This window comes from Myotis yumanensis, unplaced genomic scaffold, assembly GCF_028538775.1.
Source record: "Myotis yumanensis isolate MYYU_CA2020_CCGP unplaced genomic scaffold, mMyoYum1.0.hap1 SCAF_12, whole genome shotgun sequence".
NCBI classification, from domain to species: Eukaryota; Metazoa; Chordata; class Mammalia; order Chiroptera; family Vespertilionidae; genus Myotis; species Myotis yumanensis.
Window position 1 is genome coordinate 41441838 of NW_027223763.1, and position 20871 is coordinate 41462708.

At 38.4% G+C, this 20871-nt stretch overlaps 1 protein-coding gene and 1 pseudogene across 1 annotated transcript in view; one reads left to right on the forward strand and one right to left on the reverse strand.

Moving 5' to 3' along the window:
• The window catches only part of ABHD17B (abhydrolase domain containing 17B, depalmitoylase), a 44354-nt gene that overhangs the window by 20794 nt on the left and 2689 nt on the right, over positions 1–20871 (forward strand). Inside the window, exons 2-3 of the mRNA XM_070431499.1 lie at positions 15591–16060; positions 19334–19513. Coding sequence (XP_070287600.1) covers positions 15594–16060; positions 19334–19513 — 647 coding nt within the window. The 5' untranslated portion in view covers positions 15591–15593. The remainder of the gene's footprint in view (positions 1–15590; positions 16061–19333; positions 19514–20871) is intronic.
• Positions 11894–12534, reverse strand: LOC139020519 (PRELI domain-containing protein 1, mitochondrial-like; annotated as a pseudogene).

Genomic DNA, 20871 nt, shown 5'->3' on the forward strand with positions numbered 1-20871 from the left:
ATTCCAGTGAAGGGCACATGAGGACTCGATCCCCAGCAGGGGGTGTACAGGAGGCAGCTAATCAATGATTCTCTCTCATCATTGGTGTTTCTTTCTCTCTCCCTCTCCCTTCCTCTCTGAAATCAATAAAAATGTATTTTTTTAAAAAGATTTATTTTATTAGTTTCTGTGCAATTGACACTGTTGTTTTGTGAGATACCATTTACTCACTGGAACAGCTCTTATTAGAGAAGTTTTTAAAAAGAGTTAATTTAACACTGAGGGAAAGAATAGCAAGAAACAACAGAAGAACACAAAATCATTAGGGAAAAATGTCATAGTAAACCAATTATTGGCTAAAGAAGATGTAACTAATTTTTCTTTAGCATAGAGAGAGAACACTCCTCAACTAAATTGTATTAGGTTAGCATAACCTTAATACAAAAACCTTAGACGTATGAAAGGGGACAATTAAAGACCACTCTCACTGATGAAGATAAAATATTCTGTGCAAAATATTAACAAAGTGAATCTACCAATGTATATGAAAGTATACATTATCATCAAATTAGGATTATTCCAAGAATGCCAAGTGGTTTTTGTGAAATTTATTCCATTAAAACTGCTAAAAAAAAGGAAACTTAAAAAAAATTTTTTTTATTAATTTCAGAGAGGGAGGGAAAAGGAAAGAGAGATGGATACATCAATGATGAGATAATCATTAATTGGCTGGCTGCCTCCTACATGCCTCCTACTAGGGATCAAGCCCCACAACCTGCACATGTGCCATGTCTGGGAATCAAACCATGACCTCCTGGTTCATAAGTCGACACTCAACCACTAAGCCACATCTTCCAGGCCAAGGAAACTTTCTTAATCTCTGAAGGATAGCCATAAAAATTCTACAGGAAACGTTATACTACCATCATTGTTTCACCATTGAAGACCAGGAGCTTACTCAACAGTGTACTGGTATCCCAGCCAGTGCAGTAAAGCAAGAAACAGTAATGAGACAATAAGAATTTGCAATCTTGTTGTATATTAAGTCAGCACACAAAAATGTCTTGCATTTCTGTACATCAGCAAACAATTAGAAAATGGGATATTTTAAAAGATGTAAAAAATAGAGATATATTGTCAGGAATACTAACACTCAAATTTTAGTTCTTCCCAAATTGATTTCTAGATTCAGTGCCACTCATCAACATCCCAACAGAGTATCACTTAAAAGTATTAAGGTGTCAGTTAATCCAAATGACAAATCCACCTGGGGTGGTTTTGTAGGTGTTACTGCAAACTGATGCTGCCTGCTCTCAAAGTTACATTTTATGAAATAGAATTTTTACAATATTGAAGCTTTTACATTCAAAGACTTCCTAGAATTCTTACACACATAAATACCACTGAAATATATCCGTTTCTAATATGTAACTAGTAAAATTTGCCTTTTTAAAGTAACTTCAGAATCTCAGAAGAAAACAACAAAGTTGTGAATTTATTAGTATAGATACCAGTCCAGGTTTTACTTTTTTTTTCTTTTGCCATCTGTTGGCTAAGACCATTTCCTTCCTCTTTCCCCAGATAGATATTTTCACATTCTGAACAACTACCTCACCTTTCTGTTTTTCATCAAATCTTTGATTTTTAAAAAAAATTTATTATTTTGTTGTTGTTGTTGCATTTGTTTTGGTATGGAATGGGAAGTTCTTTTGTCTTCATTTTTCTTTCTCTACTGGACTCATTACATTCTCTGTTGTTCAAACTGTAGCAAAACATGTTCGTTTTCATTGCCCCACACTAATCTAACTCAGTGAACCCAAACTGAAGCCTGGCTTCATTGTTTTCGTAGTAAATTTAAATTCTGTTTTCTTACCTGTAAATTGGATCTTAGAGTAGTGGGGGGGGTCGATGGGGAGTTAATGATATCTAATAGGGTTGTAATGAGGATTTAAAAAGGTTAATATTTATGGAGTTTTTACAGTAATATCTAGCTATATAAAAAGTATATTTTGATAAATAAACATTAGCCTGGTTTTCATAACCTAGGAAAATTTCAAACCTACAAATATAGATTCTTCAGTATCAAAAGTCAAGGACAGACTTTAGACAGAGTAGGAATATTCCTACCTGAACCCGTTTTCGGACATGGTCAGTTACAAGTTGCTTTCTCTTGAGTTCGAAGAGCGTGTGACGTTAAAGTTGTAAATACTTCATCACAAGGGAAATTAGCCAAGCACTCTGAACGTGTTTTTACTCTTAATGTGGTATACAGGGAGATATTAGAATAAGTTTAATCAATTTATCACTGTTTTTATCAATGCTGGTTTTATATCATGTTTATGTTGTTTTTATATCATGTCTTTGTTATGTTGTTATTGTTTATTCAATTTATATATTATTTTTATATATATTTTGATAATTTTCTTTTATCTCTGACACTTCTATATAGAGAAAGGGTGAATAGTGATATTAAAATATTTCTTCTAATTAATTGCCTTTCAATGTGCACAAATCTGTGCACTGGGCCACTAGTTAATATATATAAAATCTTAAAAATGCAGCTTGTTTAATAATTATTTGAATGTAGTAGTGTTATCATCATTTACATTTGTCTTTTGACTGACTCCAGTTTGTCATACAGCAATTTTATTGCCTGAGAACAAAAGCCCGCCCTGTGGTCCCGGGTGCCAGCGGCTGGGGTTGTGGCCCGGGAGAGGGACAAGCCGCACGCTGCATGCCCCATGGTCCCGGGCACCAGTGTCTGGGGCTGCAGCCTGGGAAAGGGACAAGCCACCTGCCCCGTGGTCTTCTGCACCTGCTGCTACGACCCGGGTGAAGCCACACGCCCACGGTCCCCTGCAGTTGTGGTCGGCCCAGGTGAAGCCGGCCTAGGTCCTGGGTGCCTGTGGCCAGCCAGAGGAGGGAATCCTGGGTCCAGGGTGCCAGGCAAGGCAGAGGCGGTTAGGGGCGATCACGTCAGCAGGGAAGCAGTTAGGGGCAATCAGGCAGGCAGGCAGGGGTGGTTAGGGGTGATCAAGCAGGCAGGCAAGCGGTTAGGAACCAACTGTCCCAGATTGCGAGAGGCAGTTGAACATTTCTCAAGGGATCCCAGATTGGAGAGGGTGCACGCTGGGCTGAGGGACGCACCCCCCCCCCCCCCCCCCCCCCGCATGACTTTCATGCACCGGGCCTCTAATTTTATATAAGAGACTTGAGTGTTGGCAGATTTTGGTATCCTTGGGGATCCTGGAACCAATGCCCCCTCAGATATGAAGAGATGACTATACGTGTTGTGGAATGTATTGAGTAAGTATTCACCTGAAAAGCTTCCCAGAAACAGATTCACTTATAAACTAGTGGTGCCAAACTGTAGCAAACTATTGTTCAAACTGTAGCAAAACATGTTCGTTTTCATTGCCCCACACTAATCATTGATAATTTTCATCAGTTTTTGGCACCTCTATGGTGCCAAAACATGTTCGTTTTCATTGCCCCACACTAATCTAACTCAGTGAACCCAAACTGAAGCCTGGCTTCATTGTTTTCGTAGTAAATTTAAATTCTGCAGGGAATTTAAATTAGTGTGGGGCAATGAAAACGAACATGTTTTGGCACCATAGAGGTGCCAAAAACTGATGAAAGAGGGTGGGATGTGTGACCCAGTGCACGGATTCGTGCACATTGAAAGAAAATTAGCCCTAACCAGTTTGACTCAGTGGATAGAGCATCATCCTGCGGACTGAATGGTCCCAGGTTTGATGCCAGTCAAAGGCATATACCTTGGTTGCAGGCATATCCCCAGTAGGGAGTATGCAGGAGGCAGCTGAATTGATGTTTCTCTCTCATCAATGTGTCTAACTCTCTATCCCTCTCCCTCTCCCTTCCTCTCTGTAAAATATTTTTAAAAAAGAAAAAGGAAATTAATTAGAAGGTGGCCAGAGGGGCGAGACTGGGCAAGACAGGCTGGGCACACCCTGGAGCCAACCTCTCGTGGTCCCTCCCCGGCCAGCCGCACCTGGGGTGGTGCTGCGGCTTGAAGGGCGTCTGCGGAGTGAGTGGGGTCCCTCTGGGGTCCCTCAGCCTAGCCTGCGGGGATCGAGCTGAAACCGGCTCTCTGACATCCCCTGAGGGGTCCCAGAGTGCGAGAGCTCCCTCCTCTCTGGTTCCAGGGTGCGTCACCCAAGAACTGCTCTGGCCAGTCAGGGCAGCTCGGCAGCTCCTGCCTTGAGCGTCTGCCCCTTGGTGGTCAGTGCGCATCATACCTACCAGATGGTAGTATAAATGAGGAGGGAATAATGTGTGTTTGTGGAATGTCTCTACCAATGTACTGTGATAGCTCTTCTGTGAACTTTGAGGATAAGCATGTGTTGGAAAGCCTTTCCATAGAGGTGCCAAAAACTGATGAAAGAGGGTGGGATGTGTGTCCATGGTTTAGCTATGCTTGGCATATGTAGAGGTGTGACATTGAATGATTAGCTAATTGCACTTTCCAGGCACCAAAAGCTTGACAGGAATCTGTGGTATTAGCATATGCAAAAATTGACAACTTGTCCTTCTGCTTAATCTGGAAGACTTGATTCACTTGTTAGAGCATTGGTTAAGTGGATCATCAGGATTGTTAAGTGTTTAGAATACTGTATGGGCTGTGTTCAGAAATTAGTTGGCTAATAGTCTCAAATGTTTTTATATTTTCTTATGGTTTACTTACAACTCTAGCTTACAAGGGACCTTTCAAAAATGTGAATCCTTTTGACTATGCATTAAAATGTGTGGATAGCCTAATTAATTTGAATTGCTATTTTTTTAAATGGCTTTTACAATAGAATTGGGTTAACTGTTGTAATAGTTTTGTCAAGGTAGCATTCTTCTAAAACAGTATAGTGTAGGTATCTCATTTCATTTTATGTGGTTTACAGAGTTCAATAGGATCTATAAAAATTGCCTACATGAAATTTGATGGGGAGATCAGTAAGGCTCCAACATTTCAAGGTAGTATGGATATGAAGCATGTAAGCTCTGGTCCTGGGTTGCCTCTGTTGTAGTGGTCTATTTCAACACTGCCTAATAGGACTTTCTGCAATGATGGAAATGTTCATTCTGCACTGTGCAATTTGGTATCCACTAGTCATACGTGGCAAGGGGACTGAGGAACTGAATATGTAATTTTCATTAAATTTAAATATCTATATATAGTTAGTGGTTCCTGTATTGGACAGTGCAGTGAGAATAAAGAAACTGAGGTAGGCCTTAGCTGGTTTGGCTCTGTGGTTAGACTGTCGGCCATGGACTGAAGGGTCACGGGTTCAATTCGGGTCAAGGGCATGTACCTCAGTTATAGGCTTCATCCCCAGCTCAGGTTGGGGCTCCTGCAGAATGATGTATCTCTCACATCAATGTTTCTCTCTCTGTCTCTCCCGCTCCCTTCCACTCTCTAAAAAAAATCGATGGAACAAATATCCTCTGGTGAGGATTAATAAAAAGAAAAAAAAAAAAGAAAACTGAGGGTGCCCAACTAGTGTGGCTCAGTTGGTTGAACGTCATCCCATGCACCAAGAGGTTGCCAATTCGATTCCCTGTCAGAGCACATGCCCAGGTTTGGGGCTATCACCAGTAGGGGGCGTGCAGGAGGCAGCTAATCAATGTTTCTCTCTCACAGATGTTTCTATCTTTCTCTCCCTCTCCCTTCCTCTATCTCTAAAACATCAATAAGAGCATATTTTAAAAAAAGAAACTGAGGGAAAACAGAAGTATAGAAATGGCTACATTGACCTATGTAGGACTTAAGTTTTTAAGTTGGTATTCTCATGTAGCACAGATAATGCCATCTGTCTTTAGAATTTTAATTCTAGCAAAGTCACTCAGTCATGTCCTGTGATCTCTCAGACAGTAAAGTGCCTCTGCTGCTGATTCCTATAATGGTCTAAAAAAGGAAAGAAATACAGCCTACCTCAAAGAGACCAAAGTGTTTTACAAGCTATCTATAATAATAAAAGCATAATATGCTAATTAGACCAGACAGCCGAACGACCTTCCGGACTACCTTCCGGACGAAGCTGGGGCTTCAAGGGCTGAGCCCCTTGCACAGATTTTATGCATCAGGCCTCTAATATTTCTATATAATGCATACACAGATAAGATAGAAAACGTGTTAAAACAACATTGTACTAAACACCTACTTTATAAATTACACTTGATCATTTTAAATCTTTTGGATGCTCCATCTTGACTGAAAAAGCATATTAAACTTATGAGGTGAATATTCAGCTTCTCTGTATACACTAAGCTCTAATGTATAAGGATCTCTAAAGACCATAACATTTATGGTTTCTACTTAATCACTGTACTTTGGTAAATGTTGCTACAGATTACATACTGGATCTTAGGGCAGCAGTGTCTAACTTGCTTGGAACTCTCAAAAAATACTGAAGTTAATTTTATTTGTTTTGGTGCTTGCTTTAAGCTAATGAGCTGTTATATAATTGACCACCTTTATATAATATATTATGGTGATTTCTTTGGGTCAGTTAGGCTCCTGGCCCCCTTGTGCAGAACTGACCTAAAATCTGATTTCTTTTTCATAGTTGAATATGTATCTTCTCTACTGTCACTTCTGACTTTAGTCCATTCTGATCTCTGCTATCTCTTGCTGTTAATAGTCAAACATCCACCTCATTTTTCTATTTCTGGTGTGAGGCTCTGCTATAAATCTATTTATTTATTTATTTATTTATTAATCCTCACCCGAGGACATATTTTTCATTGCTTCTAGAGAAAGAGGAAGGAAAGAAAGAAAGATCGATGTAAGAGAGAAACATGGTAGCAAATGGACCAGTCTTCACATTTTTATTCAGTCTTTCCATTTTCATTTATTTTTTTTGTGTTTAAATGCTCAGATTTGTTTATTTATAACTTTAAGAAGATAATATCCAGGAAATGTTGCTGAATCATTTGGGACCGCTGGAAGCCTGATTTCAAAATAAGTGGGCCTATAACTAGCTGGAAGTAGTTGCAGATTCTCTAGGTGACATGATAAACTCTGATATTCTACAGAATAGAATATATAAAATTATTTCTCCAGATTTATTCATGAGTGAAGTAAAATTCAAAATAATTCAATTGGACTTTAGAATATAGTTCTTAACATGAAATTTAGTATATCACAATTGAAATGGCTTATCATATACTATCTACACTCCAGATTGGATAGAGCATTAGTTGTTGAAATAGCATTAAAATGAAGAAAAGATATAAGCATTTTAAAATGTTTTCCTCTGAAACCTCTTTAAGAGTCTATCGAGTACTAGGTCATTAAACAAAACATCTTGAACCTTAAAAGAATCAGTTGTCCTTTGTAGATGTAGTAATTTGGGTCTACCTACATTACCAAGAAACTATTAAAAAGATTGAAGGGAGATTTTTTTTTTTTTTTTTTTTTCAGTAAATTGTTATTACCTTAGGAATTGACAGAAGTCATTTCAGTAATTTTTTCTATCAGAAGAGAGGAAGGAGATATAGTAGGTCATTCTATTTGGGGACTTTTTTTTTAACGCTAGTCTTCCTGTTTTGCTGAGAAAGAATTCAAATGTTTGTCTTTTTTTTTTTTTTTTTTTTTTTGTCATTGAACAGAAAAAGTTACCAGGAATTAAATTAATTCACAGTTTTAGGAAATTCTTCCTGCTGTAAGTGAAATAACTCTGAGTCCCCTGCCAAAAGAAAAACTTTAATTTTCACAATGGGCCATCTGTTTAACATTGAGTTGACCTTTCGTTTTGTGAACTGATTTTGAGGGAGGCAACATTTCCTTCTCCCTGGAAGACTATCCTGTTCTGAGCTTCATAACCCACTGAATGATTTTAGTGCCTACCAATTTTTTCACCACATACACCCACCTTCCAGTTCATAGTTTTTATTTGACTGCTTCTATTTTATCCCCATACAAGAAACGTAAGTAGTATCACAAAACATATTTGCTTTCTTTGTTAATGTGATTTAGTAAACTTTTTTCTTTTGTGGGGGCTTCTTAGATGCAGAGTGTTGAATTAATCTTATTCATTTACTAACTCATTCGCTCAAAAAATTTTAGAAACCCTATAATTTGTCAGGTACTCTGCTTGGCACTAGGTGTCCAGTGATATGCAAGCAGATATGATTTTGCCCCCTGGAACTTCTAGTGCAGTTTGTGGCACATTTTCATCATCAATGAACATGGGTCCTGCTCTTGTTTTACTTAATTTTTATTTTTTTCCCTTCAACCTCCTTTCTCCTTTCTCCCTCCATAAACATCCACTCAAGTATGCATGTCTTTAGATAATTTGTCCTTGAAAATATATAACATTTAAGTGTTTTTAATTTACATTAATGATAGCATAGATCTGCTCATTCCTTTTTTTCACCTAGTACTATATTTTTAATTTCTACCCATCAAAACAAAGTACTATATTTCTTATTCTGCATAATATTCCATAATCTGTATCCAACATTTTTATATTCATTTCCCCAGTAATGGAATCTATGTTGCTTCCTACACTTGATACAAGTAATGCTGCAGTGAGCACTTTTGTACATGTTACCTTAAGGCCTGTGTAAGTCTTTCTTTGGAGTACTTATCCTAAAAGTGGGTTTCTGGGTCATAGGCAAACAAAAATGGCTTACCAAGAAGTTCACAATGGTTCCTCTTTTTTCCCATTCTCGCCAGTACTTGATATTACTTAGTTTTTTAATTTTTATCTTTCTTATAGTGTCGAAATTTCTTACATTTTTTTGAAAGTTGGGTGAGAGTGACCTTTCTTCATATACTTGTTAGCCTTGTTTATCCCTATGTAAATATACCATTCATATATCTTGTTTATTTGTTCTCTTGAGTTACTTGTGGGTTTTTTTCCTAGTATTTGCAGAAGTTCCTTATCTATATATAAATAAAAGCCCAGCAACTATTACTGCAGAACGACCAGAATGACTGGTCGCTATAATGCGCACTGACCACGAGGGGGCAGATGCTCAAGGCAGGAGCTGCCCCCTGGTGGTCATTGCGCTCCCGCAGTGGGAACACCACTCAGCCAGAAGCCGGGCTCACAACTGGCGAGCTCAGTGGCGGTGGTAGGAGCCTCTCCCACCTCCGCGGCAGTGTGAAGGAGCAGCAAGCCAAGTGGTAAGGAGCGAGTAGGCGGGTGGTTAGGAGTGAGGGGTCCCAGATTGTGAGAGGGCTCAGGCCGGGCTAAGGGAACCCCTCCCCTATCCTTGCACAAATTTTGTGCATCGGGCCTCTACTAGTATTTTAATATTAACCCTCTGACAGTTTGAGATGAAGAAATCATCTTTCCCAAAGCATTTTTCACTGCATGAAAATCTGTTATTTAAATGGACCTGAATCAACCAATGTTTTATTGTTAGTGGAATTTTTTCTTAAGTTATATTAGTTTTTCCTTTTAGGTCTCTAATCTCTCTGTGGTTTATGTTCTACATACTGAGAGGTAGGGATCCAACTACTTTTGCCTATCTGGTAGATTTTCTCGGAACCATCTTCTCAAGGTTCCATCCTTTCCTACTGCTTTGAGAAACCAGCTGTGTCATAGAAGATTCTCATTTATGCACAGCTCTGTTTATAAGCTATGTCTTCTGTTACTGGTGTTATTGCAGAAAACCATGCCTAGTCTTCCCCCATTGCTAATGGGAGTGGGGTTCTTGGGGTACCGCTGGAAGAAGCATTTCTGGAGGCCCCCACAGGAGGATGAGATATGGTAGAAAGCTTTATTTCTGTGGAATTACATCTCTGGGTTTACAAGTCCCATTTCCCTTAGTCCAGTCATAGAAGTATAGCTGGGGTTTCAATAAAGCTAAAAGCAAAGCCAGCATCCAGAGTTTCCTTTCCATGTTGGAACTGGGTCAGTTACAGTCCATTAGTCCATTGTGTATGGGCTTCACATGGCCATGTGCCATGTGGGCAAATGCAGGGAAGCAGGAGCAAAAGAGCCCCACAAGCCCAGAGTAACTCAAGTCCCAAGAGAGTCAAGAGAATGAACTTTGTTTAGGGGGTTTTTGCATCCCAAATCTTCTATCTTCTCTTTGCTCTGGGCCCCTGGGCAGTGTAAAGTTGTAGCTTCCAGGTGAAGCTGCCCAGATGACATGCCTACAATATCTGGTCTTCCCTTTTCTCCTTTCCAATAATAACTAGTTAATACAATGCTATCATTAAGTCTATTTGTTTCTGTACCAGCACCAGTTTGTCTTTCTTACTTTATTTTTCTGTAGTCTGTCTTAATACATAAAAGGGAAAATTCCCAGCCACCCAACAAATGCATGGGTATTTTTGCTCTTTCTTTGCAAGTTACCTTAGCTTTCCAAACACCTTTCCTTTTTTTCTAACAACTGTATTAAGATATAATTCATATACTCTACAAACTACTCATTTAAAATGCTCAGTTGGTTGGTTTTTAATATACTATTAATAGAGTGGTACAACCACTACCCAAATTAATTTTAGAACGTTTTTCTTATCCCCAAAAGAAACCTCATACTCTTTGGCCGTTATTCCCCAACTCTCCTAGCTGCCATAGCCATGGAGCCACTAACCTATTTCTGTCTGTATGGATTTGCGTATTCTAGACATTGCATACAAATAAAATAATATAATAAATGATCTTTTGTGACTAGTTTCTTTCACTTAGCATAATTTTTTCAAGATTCATCCAGTTTGGAGCTTGCATCAGTACTTGTTCTATCACTATTTTCTCCTGTTTTCCTGGAACTTCTATAGTATTGATCATGGTATTTCTATTTCTATCCTCAAATTTTCTTTCATATTTTCTATTTCTTCATCCCTCTCCCCCTGAAAAATAGCATATTTGGGAATTCCTCAACCTAATCTTTCAACCTACTAATACGTTCAAGTGTTATCAATTCTCTTACCCAACCAATCTAATTTCAGATACTGATTTGTTTTGTTTTGTTATATCAGGGATTCCAGTTGGATGGAATTTTTTGGCACACTTTTTTTTTATTGCTTAAAGTATTACAAAGAGTATTATATATGTCTCCTTTTTTTCCCTCTTGACAATCCCCCAGCCTCTTCTACCCCCCAGTGTCTTGTGTCCATTGGTTATGCTTATATGCATGCATACAAGTTCTTCGGTTGATCTGGCACACTTTTTTACTTCATTCTTAAGCTGTTCTCTCTCTCTCTCCTCCCCACCTCTCTCTCTTTCTCTCTTTCTCTCTCTCTCTCTCACACACACACACAACTTTATGATAGCTTATTTTAAATCCTTGTTTGTCTGGCTCCCAAATTCTATAAGTCATTCAATTTGTTGTCTGTCCTTTATGGCTTTTTTTTTTTTTAATTCAACAAATATTTATTGAGCGTCTATTATGAGCTAGATACTGTTCCAGATACTTGGGACACAGCAGAGAACAAAATGAAGGTCCATAGAGCTTACAGTCTAGTGTAGGGGTCCTCAAACTACAGCCCGCGGGCCACATGCAAATACAAATATTATATTTGTTCCCGTTTTGTTTTTTTACTTCAAAATAAGATTTGTGCAGTGTGCATAGGAATCTGTTCATACTTTTTTTTTAAACTATAGTCCGGCCCTCCAACGGTCTGAGGGACAGTGAACTGGCCCCCTGTTTAAAAAGTTTGAGGACCCCTGGTCTAGTGTTTATGACCACTTTACCTGAATGCTGTCCATGACCCTGGGCAAATCTCTCCTCAGCTATCCAATGCAGGAAGAAGCAGGCCTGGCCCAGACATGGATAACAGGTCTGATGCACTGTAGGTGCCAAACAGATACTACTTCCAACCCACTACCTAGAGAATAGATCAAGCTGAAAGTTGACTTTTAATAATAAAATACAGCGGGGAGGGCAGAGGGAGTGCTGCAGGTGGTGGGGTGTGCTCCCGCACCAGGTTCTCCGCTGGCTACACAAACTGCTGCTGTTGCTTGGTGGCTGCCTTGCTGGCAAGGTCCCTTGGTCTTCTCTTTAGCTGCCAGTGCCGTCTCCTTTGCCTTCTCCTTGGCTTCCTTGGCTGTCTCAACAAGGGTTTTGGAAGGGGCCTCACCTTGCAGTTTGGCCAAGATGTATTCAGAACCCTTCACTGACTTGGTCACATTGCTTTTGAACTGGGCGAGACCAAATTCCTGGACAGCTCTGGAGACGCCAAACAAGCTAGAGAGACCCAAGCTTCCCGGTGGATTTCGGTCCAGCTGCTGTTATCAGAGTTCACACAGTAAACACATCGTTCCTCCACCACCATCACCCTGGCATGGTTGGTGCTCCAAGTGAAGGTGGTCATGGTCTGGTTCTGTGGGTCCACAATAGAACCCTCCAGGATGTACACCAAGTGAGCAACATTGGCAGGAAATAGTCGCTCGGCCCAGCGGGGCACCCTGTTGGTCTTAGTCAGGAGTCTCGAGGACAGGAGCTTCTGGTCAGGGGTCACCTCCCGGTGCACTGTGTCATCTGTGTGCTATAGGGATTCGGGTACCGCTGCCAGAAGACAGCGAACACTTGGTCCCGGGAACTCCGGAGCACGCTGTGGCCCAGGAAATACTTCACCATTGTCCCGGCCAGGCAGGTCAGCACCCGAGCAGCATCGGGTACAGAGCCCGGGGACACGTGGAGGCCAGGCCGGAGCTCGGCGCACACCTGCCAGGCACCAGCTCTGTCACCGCCCCACTGCACCCCACCAGCAGCTGCCGCCATGAGGAGTTGTCAGGCCGCCCCCCTTTATGGCTTTTGTGTACGCTGAGTTGTCTAATACTTTCCCCCTGTGATTATTCACTGCCATATCTCTTCAAGACTTTGTTGCCAAGAAATGACTAGTAAATGGCATTTTTATTCAAATGTGTTTTATTAAGAATAAAATGTTTTTCCTCAGTAACTACTCAACTCTGATTATTTGATTTATTTATACTTTTATTGTGAAATTCTTCACACAGAAAAGGAGAAAATAACTTTTAAGCAAATCCATGTTGCTGCTCTATACCAGGCTTATTATTATTAGGAAGGTGCTAATTTGCAAGTTTTTGTTACTAAGTGGACATCAGTTATCTGGATTTGAGGCAGTAGTGATGGGAATACTTTCTTCTGCCACCCTGAAGGTCAGGTTGTCTTTTCATTAAACCAGGCCCTAGCACTGCAGCTTTCCTGTGTGCTGCTCACCTTTGGTGTTCATCCCCAGAGGCATCTCTGAAGCATTGTATATGTTCAGCCAGCCATGTTTAATTCAAAATTTCTTTCTTTTTTTAAGTATATTTTGATTTTTTTTCTTTTTTTTTCTAATTATGTGGGCATCCTGGTATAGTTAATAACAGAGTTGGCAGGAACCAGGCCCAAATTGCCAGCCAGCTTCCGGCTGCTGTTCTCCCAGCAGTGTAACACTTACCTAGGCACGAGGCCACCTAGGCAGCTGCCTACTGCTGGGGTATTTTATTGATTTTTTACAGAGAGGAAGGGAGAGGGATAGAGAGTTAGAAACATCGATGAGAGAGAAACATCGACCAGCTGCCTCCTGCACACTCTCCACTGGGGATGTGCCCACAACCAAGGTACATGCCCTTGACCGGAATCGAACCTGGGACTCTTGAGTCCGCAGGCTGACGCTCTATCCACTGAGCCAAACCGGTCAGGGCCTTAGAGTATATAAAAGTATTCATGTTCAAGAGGTAAATTACAGGAACATAGTCTAGCTGTGTACATTTTACTTATTAATCAGGCTTTCAATAAGCTATTGTGGGTCAGCAGTTGATGGCATATAAGATAGTGGGGGCAAGAAATAACACAGTATTGCTATATTGTACCTTCCACCTCAACTTTTTTCCAGGTCATCATCCCTTTCTCTGGAACTGACCCTTTGAACTCCCCTCCCTTTCCTTCCATTTTCTTCACCAGGTCCTTTATCGTCCAGACCAGAATAATAAATTTGTAGCCAAATCCTGTCGTAAACATTGCTAATTTATCACACATTCTTTGCCTGCCAAGCCCTGGGTATGCCCTCAGAATCCTTTTTAGCACATAACACTTCAGGGAGTTTGCCACTAGAGACAATACCCAGTTGTCATTTTTGTTCTAGCTTTTGTTCCAATCAGACTAAGACATTAACATATTCAGGCTATATTTGCTTTGAAGGCTAAAGAGGAATAAAGGTAAAATAACAAGTAAAATTGTTTCCCCGTATCCAAGAGACAGACTTTCTTTTAAAGCCGTTTATATTGCTCCAACTTTTATTTCTATCTGTGCTGTTTCTGCTTCTTTCTACCTAATTAGTTCAAGTAAGAAATAAACACACTTGTATTGAGCAATACAAACTAGATTTTAATTCAATAGTAAGTGAAAAGGGCATTCTTTTCTTTCCAAATATTTTCACCTCTTTAGTCACTCCTGAGGTAATTTCTCATTTTTGGTATAATGTACATTTTTTCCTATCCTTGTATTTAGATTTTTTTGGTAAAAATTAGGTACCAGGAACTAAGCAAAGGTCTTTTATTGCTAAAAGAACATAGGAGTTTGAAAAAAGAAAACATAGAAGGAAATGCTGGTAGGGCAAACAAGTATTTATTTTTGTTCCTGAGTTAATATGAGGTGGATATTTTTAAAATATTAATAAAAAAGACATAGAAGAAAGTGGAACATGCCTAAGTGAGCCAACTATCTGGCCATTACTCTTTTGTGTGCCTAAACCATACTTGTTCTTCACAACCACTCTGTTCAGTATAGGTATTGGCCTCACTTATAAAAACAAGGAGAGTAAAAAAGGTAAATAATTTACCCAAAGACACACGGCTAGTAAGTGGTAGAGTTGGGATTCCACCCCCATCTCTGGCTACAAATATTTTTGTTCTTTCCCACCTAACCATTTTAGAAATTTTACAAGATTTTACCTTTTTCCGTAATGGACTTTATATTACAGCCTTTTAAATATGGGCATTGATTACATGCATGCATACATTTAATTTTTTATAAGTTATTTGGGCCTCTGGCACTGTGGCTAAAATGATAAGATTCTGGTATAATAGTGTTGAGAGCTCTTGACAGTGTAGCCCAGTGATATAGCATAGTGATTGAGCCAGTTGTCAAATCCTGACTCCACCACTGCCTCAAGTTGTGAGAGACCAACATAGAAGGTTGTTTCGAGGATTAAACATGGAAATATGCAAGGACACCTAGCACAATAGTAACAAATAGTAATAACTCTATTACATATTTACTATATTATGTTAATTCCCTAGCTTCTCCATGAAATTCTGAGAATTTTCACTGATTTTCGCAGAACTTACAAACTATACTAAAGATACTTATTTTATACTTACTGTGTTGATATTTGTAAGGAAATAAACATTACTTCTGCTCTTGTATTGTTCATATTTTGGTTATTTTAAAATATAATCATTACCATTTGAAACATATAGTCTCTCTCCTGATCAGGAACATTTGCCTCATCCAGGAATTACAGTATTTCTAGAAAGATTCCCAAAATCTGTTTTGGTTGAAGATAACTTGAAATAATAGTAGTAGACACTGACTACTGGTGTCTTTGTTTTAACTTTCTATTGTATGAGAATGCAGAATGCACAATTCAGTGATTAAAACATTTGCTATCTTCTTTTCTTTTTCAGAAGATGAATAATCTTTCATTTAGTGAGCTATGTTGCCTCTTCTGCTGTCCACCTTGTCCAGGGAAAATTGCTTCAAAATTAGCATTTTTGCCACCTGATCCAACTTACACACTAATGTGTGATGAAAGTGGAAGCCGCTGGACTTTACACCTATCAGAACGAGCTGACTGGCAGTATTCTTCTAGAGAAAAAGATGCTATGGAATGTTTCATGACTAGAACCAGTAAAGGCAACAGAATTGCCTGCATGTTTGTGCGTTGCTCACCCAATGCCAAATACACCTTACTCTTCTCACATGGAAATGCTGTTGATCTTGGCCAGATGAGCAGCTTTTACATAGGATTGGGATCACGGATTAACTGTAATATATTCTCATATGATTATTCTGGATATGGTGCAAGTTCTGGGAAACCATCGGAGAAGAACCTCTATGCAGACATAGAAGCTGCTTGGCTTGCTCTTAGGACAAGGTAAATGGTGATTGGGAATTATTTTCCACACTTAGGAAAATTGTCTTGTATTAGAATAGAATAAAAACTTTATAACACATTTTAAAGTGCTAAATAGAGACTATATTTACCATTATATACCTATGAAGAGTTAAAATTAGATTGTAATTGAATTTATTAAAGTGTGATATAAAAAATGTTTTTTCAAAATTGCAGCATTTCATGAGATTGAGAGAAAATGTGATTTAGCTAATTACTCATTGACTTTACCTGTCATTAACAGTGTAAGAGGAAGCATTGTTTTTGTCAAAATCCTAAGCCAGGGTTTGCATTATTCTATATAATTATCTCCTAGAAGATGTAGCTTAAAGATATCTTAATGGAACTATTTTTAAAGTTTTCATTCTATAAAACAGATTTTACTTTCATTCTGGACTCAAAATTTAGAGAGGCTCTCAAGTGAAGAAAAGTTAATGCTATGATAAATCATTTACATAATTTCTGTTACTATGTCAGTTATTCTTTGTTTATAACTACATTTTTTTGAAAGCTAGAGATTGTGTTAGTCTTACCTAGTCACCAGGATACTTACAAATCTTCTAAAAAAATAATGCAATTTTGTAAACTTCAGTGTATTATCTCATCATTTAGCATGCAGTAAGTAGATATCTTAGTATAAGTTATTCTTCCTATTAGACATTGATAAGCTGCCTGACTTCCACAGTATTTTAGATAGAAGCTAAGGACATAAAGAAAAGAAAAAGAACATATATACATAACCCATGGACACAGACCAACAGTATGGTGATGGCCAGAGGGAAGGAGTTGGTGGGGACTGGGTAGAGGTAGGCAAGGGCAGTGGGGAGGAGGAGGGTAATGGGGACATCTGTAATAGTATCAACAATCAAAATTAAATTTAAAAAAAAAGAACTAGAGAGATATGAAAATATAAAGAAAAAGAAAACAATGTGTCTAATTTAATGTTTAAATATGAATTATTTCAGTTAGTTAAGAACCACTTCAATTTTATTAGTAGGCATAGCCTTTTTTGGAAAATGTCTTTAGAACCATTTATCCCTCCAAGATATGTAATAAAACTCAACTCTCATAGCAAAGTTCTATATAAAGAGGATTCTTAAATCAATTGAAATGATATGAAAACGTATTTGATGAATAAGAAAAAAAATAGATGGTAAGTAATGTAAGTAGTAGGGAAGGAGTTCAGGGTTGGGTAGAAGAACAGAATGTTAAAAACCACCTTAAATGACAAAATTGGTTTTTAGAGAGAGTATAAGGGAGAAGAGAGAAACATCGATCAGCTGCCTCTGTATGTCCCCCACTAGGGATTGAGTGCCCTGACTGGGAGTTGTACCAATAATCTCTACTGCACAGGATGATGCCCAACCAACTGAGCCACACCAGCCAGGGCAGTAATATATTCTTTAATAACAGATTTATTGAGATATAATTTATATACCATAATTCACTATTTTAAAGGGTAATTCCAGTGGGCTAGTATGTTTCTTAAAGATGCTAAGTTAAAGCAGACAGCCTTTATTGTTAGTGCTTCTTAAGTAATCAGGAAGGGAAAAGTAAATAATGAGTTTAAGTGGTTATGACCTGAATGGTCTGGTCTTCTTTTTAGGATAATTGATAATAACCCTAAATTTCTGAACTTCTGATCTAGCGAGAGAAAATAAGGGACTAATATTCATTATGCAGCCTTCACCTACAAATTTTGAAATCATTATCTTTGTGTTGTAATAGAAAAAACACTGGACTGGGAGTCAGGATTCCTGGGTTCAAATTATAGGTCTGTCACTAACTTACTCTGACTTTGAATATCTGCTCAGTAAGCAGCTGAACCAGAGTAGATGGTCTCTAAAGTCTTTTCTAACTTGTGTTCTGAAATTCTGTTTTTGCTTGGAGTCCTCTGATGTGACATTGGCAGCTGCCTCTGCTGCTCTGGAACCTTGCCCATCACTAACTTTAGCCTAAAACCTATAGTTGCCACCAACAATGCTGCTACTCAGCTAACAGCAACTGTGCACCCTTAAGAGTTATGCTGATGCTGCAAATGTTCATTTTCCCAATTTTCATTCCTATAAAGTATGCACAGCCAGGTCTGTTGTAAAGAAAACTTTCCTGAGTTTACTTACATTTAGAGTCATTACATTTGGGTTCCATCTGGAGTAGATGGAACCCAAACTCTGGAAATATCCAAATGCTTGAACGTAGGACTGATTGAAAGAAACTATAGGAGGGGATGTCAGCTGGATAGTTCAAATAGGCGTGTGCCCCTGGAAAGGGCCATAGGGAGCACACAGGGCTTGTCTTGTTCTTTCCTGGTGAATGCTCAGATAATTTGGAAAGCTCTATTACCTTTTCAAAAGATTAAAAGCTGTTGATCAAATGGCCCTTAGCAGCCAGAAGTTATTACTGAAGTGGAAAGGCATATTTGATGTCACTTAACCCTTAACCCCACATTCATTAGCTCCTGTAGCATCTCACTTGCACTTGCAGTGGTTTCTGGTTGGGACAATTATACTGTAGACAGGTAATAGTGCCTGGAACATAGTATGTACCCAATATTACTGAGTTCAGTGAGTTTAGGTATTTAAATCCGAACCCTTTTTTAAAGGGAAGAAAGCAGTACTCTTGAGATTTTAGCATGAAGTCTATTCATAATTAACTGAATTGTATGTCATTGGAATTTTCATTCATCTGTCTATCTTTTCAATCACTAATCCATTTCTATGGTAAGTAAAGGCAGATTTCAAGAAATATAGTAATTTGCTATTGGCTAAAATAATGTGTACATTCATTCTATACTGTAACTATATGTTACATTTTCACCAATATGACCAACTTCAGAAAAGGAAACGATCTACTTTTGATGTCTAGAGAAGTAATGTTTCTTACATTTAATGGAAGATAAATACTATATTAAATATCAATCATTAAAATATTAGTGATAATATGTTCCAAATTTAGTCAATAATATGCTGTATTGAATTATATAAATGGTTTAATACAAAATTTTTAAGATTGAAACTTAAAAAGACCTCAGCAATTTTTCCAAAAGATTAAATTGAAAAATGAAATAAGCTAAGACAATAGATTTTACTATAGCATTAAATATAATAGTGATGACTAAGAAACTTAAAGTTTAAATATAAATTTGTTGACGTTGTCTAAGTCATTCGGTTATAAAGTTAAGTTGTTAGGGATGATTGAACATTTCCATGCCAGTCCAACTCTTTTTTTTTTTTTTCCAATTTCTGAACTTTGTAGATATGGCATTCGCCCTGAAAATGTGATTATATATGGCCAAAGTATAGGGACAGTACCATCTGTGGATCTCGCTGCTCGATACGAGAGTGCTGCTGTTATTCTTCATTCTCCTTTGACCTCAGGAATGCGAGTTGCTTTTCCTGATACCAAGAAAACCTACTGTTTTGATGCATTCCCAAAGTAAGTACCAATATTCAAAATACTTGAATTCAAAGAAACTTTTGAGGGGAATTTTATCCCATCACTTAAGGTATTCATGATACAAATCACTCATCCATGAGCTAATATTTTTCATATCTTACAGAAATTGTGAAAAATTAACTTAAGCAGGTGGTAATAGACACCAGTCAGGAAACTGAAATGTTTGAGCAGTAGTGATTCAGGTGCAAAGTACTGAGGACCTTTTAACCAAACAATGGCGTTAGTATTAGAGACAAAATGATTTTGAGAAACAAGACTGATAGAACTAAATGTCAGGCTGGATATAGGATGCTAACTAAGTAAAAGAACTTGAACATAATTCCCTGGGTGGTGATACCATTCATTGAGACACAATACTGAAAGAAAGGAACAAGTAGAGGGAAAATGAGACACGTGTGAATATAAAAATGAGTGATATGTATTGGTATCTGATTGACAAAAGTAGTGAATTGCAAAAAAAGTTGAGTCTTAAATGAACTAGGGTAAGTATTGCCGCCATAAAGTCTACAAACATAAGATGTTAGACAAATTTGAAAGAAGGGATACTTCTGCTTCTTAAGACAAGATGGTAGTTCCCACCAATTCAAGAAGTGAGAATCTGGCAAATTTAAGTTTTCTTTTCTTTGCCTAATTGGCAACATTAAAGAGGATATTTTTTTGTGAATGATAGGTGGACCAAAGGCCAAGTCATCACTTGGTTCTTTTTTTTTAATTTTTTAAAAATTGATTTCAGAGAGGGAGGGAGGGAGGGAGGAAGGGAGAGAGAGAGAGAGAGAGAGAGAGAGAGAGAGAGAAAGAAACATAAGTGATAATCATTGATTGGCTGCCCTCCTGCATGGCCCCTACTGGGGATTAAGCCTGCAATCCGAGCATGTGCCCTTGACCAGAATCAAACCTGGAACCCTTCAGTCCACAGGCCGACACTCTATCCACTGAGCCAAACCAGCTAGGGCATCACTTGATTCTTTATAAGAACATCAAGGGTCATTTTAAAAACTTCTTTTTTTTTTTCATCATTAGCAAGTCAGAAGTCACTTTTGAAGGGATGCTTATAGTACATGTGATTTTATCACCAGAACAGGCTATTGGAGGGAAATTTGATTTTTATTTTCAGTTTGTTTTTGTTTTAGATAATGGTAGGTTGGAAGGTATGTCCATTACATTGCTTCTGTTTAGCTGAATCATAGAGATGATAGGAAGGTATTTGAGGTAATACTATTGCCGTAAAATTTATATCTCTTGCCTGTCTCCCTCTTTCATTATTGCATCAGCAGAGAGGACAGCACTAACAGTTTACTGTTAGAAAAAGACCTTTAGTATTGAATTATCTGACAGCA